Source organism: Coffea arabica, chromosome 10e, assembly GCF_036785885.1.
Source record: "Coffea arabica cultivar ET-39 chromosome 10e, Coffea Arabica ET-39 HiFi, whole genome shotgun sequence".
Taxonomy (NCBI): domain Eukaryota; kingdom Viridiplantae; phylum Streptophyta; class Magnoliopsida; order Gentianales; family Rubiaceae; genus Coffea; species Coffea arabica.
Genome location: NC_092328.1, coordinates 11,268,011 through 11,270,586, shown reverse-complemented (window position 1 = coordinate 11,270,586; position 2,576 = coordinate 11,268,011). Strand labels below are relative to the sequence as shown.

The window sequence follows — 2,576 nt, the reverse complement described above, 5'->3', positions numbered from 1 at the left end:
AGAACGTAACTTATCCTGAAAAAGTTTAAGTCTTGAGTGGTGCAAAAGGACTTTTTGCCCCACTACAAATGACTTTCTTGAGACCTGTTGATCATGAAAAATTTTGCTTTTTTCCTTATAAATTGTGGCATTCTCGTATGTCTCATTCCTAATCTCTTCTAATTCTTATAACTGCACTTTCCTATGAACTCCCGCTTCCTCAAGATTCATATTGCACTGGTTCACTGCTCAAAATGCCCTATACTCGAACTCCACAGGAAGATGACAAGTCTTACCGAAAACTAGTCTATACGGGGACATCCCAATCAGCGTCTTGTACGCCGTGCGGTATGCCCATAGTGCATCTTCCAATTTCAAACTCCAATCCTTTCTATCGAGGCGCACCATCTTCTCCAATATTGATTTGATCTCCCTATTTGATATCTCGGCTTGACCATTTGTTTGTGGATGGTATGGTGCGAATACCTTGTGGAATACGCCATATTTACGGAACAGGGCAGCAATAGTCTTATTATAAAAATGTGTACCCCTATCACTCACCACACCTCTCGGCATTCCAAAGCGGACAAAAATGTTATACTTTAGAAACCCTACAACCATTCTAGAATCGTTAGTACGGGTGGTTTTTGCCTTCACCTACTTAGAGACATAATCAACGGCAAGTAAGATGTACAGGAAACCAAAAAATGAGAGAAAAGGACCTATGAAATCTATCCCCCAAACATCAAAAATTTTAACAAACAACATGGGGGTTTGAAGCATTTGGTCCCTACGAAAAATATTCCCTATCTTTTGACACTTATCACACGATTTACAAAATAAATACGCATCTTTAAAAAGAATGGGCCAATAAAAGCCATTCTCCAACACCTTACAAGCTGTTTGCTTTGGCCTAAAATGCCCTCCACATGCAAACTAATGGTAACAAGTTAAAATATAGTGAAATTCACCTGCACTTACACATCTTCTTAGTACTTGATCCGAACATTGCCTCCAAAGGCAGGAGTCATCCCAAATGTAGTATTTGGCATCACTTTTCAACTTGTCTCCCCTAACCTTTGGCCAACTTGCAGGCAATTGATTAGTTACTAAGAAATTTACAATATCTGCATACCAGGGTGCTGACGAATCAACGGCAAGTAGTTGCTCCTCTAGAAACGCCTCTCTCAATGGCTGCTCCTCCTTATATCCGAGCAAGCGGCTCAAGTGATCAGCAACCAAGTTCTCTACTCCACTTTTATCTTTAATCTCAAAGTTGAACTCTTACAGGAGTAGGATCCATCTGATGAACCTTGGTTTTGCATCCTTCTTCGTCATCAAGTACCTTAAGGCTACATGATCAGAAAAAACTGTTACTTTTGCATCCAATAAATAAGACATAAATTTTTTTAGTGTAAAAACAACAGCTAGTAATTCTTCTCCGTCGTAAAGTAGTTCAACTGAGATCCATTCAACGCCTTCGATGCATGGTAAATTGGATGAGCCACCCTGCCAATCCTCTGCTCCAACACTGCTCCCACTGAGCAATCACTCGCGTCGCACAATATTTCAAATGGAAGGCTCCAGTTTGGAGGTTGAATGAAGGGCGGTGATGTCAATGACTCCTTCAATTTATCAAATGTCACCTTGCACTCATTGGTGAAATCAAATGCTACATCCTTTTGCAACAATTTGAACAAGGGTGCTCCAATTTTTGAAAAGTCCTTGATGAATCTCCTATAGAAACCTGCATGACCCAAAAAGGAATACACTTCCCGTACACTTACGGGATAAGATAAAGCAGAAATAAGATCGACTTTTGCTTTATCTATCTCTATTCCCCTAGTCGTCACTACATGTCTTAAGAGAATACCATGCTCCACCATAAAGTGACATTTTTTCCAATTAATGACTAAATTTGTTTTTATGCATCTTTTCAAAATTAAAGCTAGATTATCAAAGCATTCAAACAAACTATCCTCATATACACTAAAATCATCCATAAATATCTCAATAATCTTTTCTAAGTTGAAGTTGGGGTGGTCTCTCCAACTGGGGTTATACGTGTTGGAGTACGGGTCATACTGCCTACGGGGTGTGGACACGCCTCCTGCCATGTTTACATGTTCAGCTCCACATTCTTGCAAGATGGGACATGCATCTGTGGGATAGTCCATACTTGTACAAACTTCACAGACATTCGCTCGCTGCGCATTCTCCATGGCTAATTGCCGAACAAAAAACGTCAACTCCAATAGTTGTTGCTGAATGGATGACGTCTCCACCTCGTTGACCCTTCGAGTAGGTAGTGGAGGAGGGTTACTCTCACAGAAGCCAAATTACTGAGAGTTTTCTGTCATTGCTTCAATAAACTCCCACGCTTCCCCCGGTGTCTTGTTTGCCAGTGCTCCTCCACTCGTAGCATCAATGATACTTCTGTCAGTTGATTGGAGCCCTTCATAGAAGTATTGGATCAATAGTTATTCACTAATTTGATGTTGAGGGCATCTAGTGCACAACTTATTAAACCTTTCCCAATAATCATACAAGGATTCCCTGGGGTACTGCTTGATGCTCCATATCTCATTTCTCAAACT

At 40.6% G+C, this 2,576-nt stretch overlaps 1 protein-coding gene and 1 non-coding gene across 2 annotated transcripts; one reads left to right on the top strand and one right to left on the bottom strand.

Annotated features, from left to right (window-relative positions):
- Positions 1–228: 228 nt before the first annotated feature.
- LOC140015093 (uncharacterized) lies at positions 229–2,201 on the bottom strand. The gene is made up of 4 exons (XM_072066976.1): positions 1,955–2,201; positions 1,441–1,726; positions 1,268–1,331; positions 229–636 (listed from the first exon to the last, which is right to left on the bottom strand). Exons 1-4 carry the CDS (start codon positions 2,199–2,201, stop codon positions 229–231), a joined length of 1,005 nt encoding a protein of 334 aa, XP_071923077.1.
- Positions 2,202–2,469: 268 nt separating this feature from the next.
- Positions 2,470–2,576, top strand: LOC113713123 (small nucleolar RNA R71). Its single transcript, XR_003453453.1, has one exon. It is a non-coding gene; the product is annotated as a small nucleolar RNA R71 (small nucleolar RNA).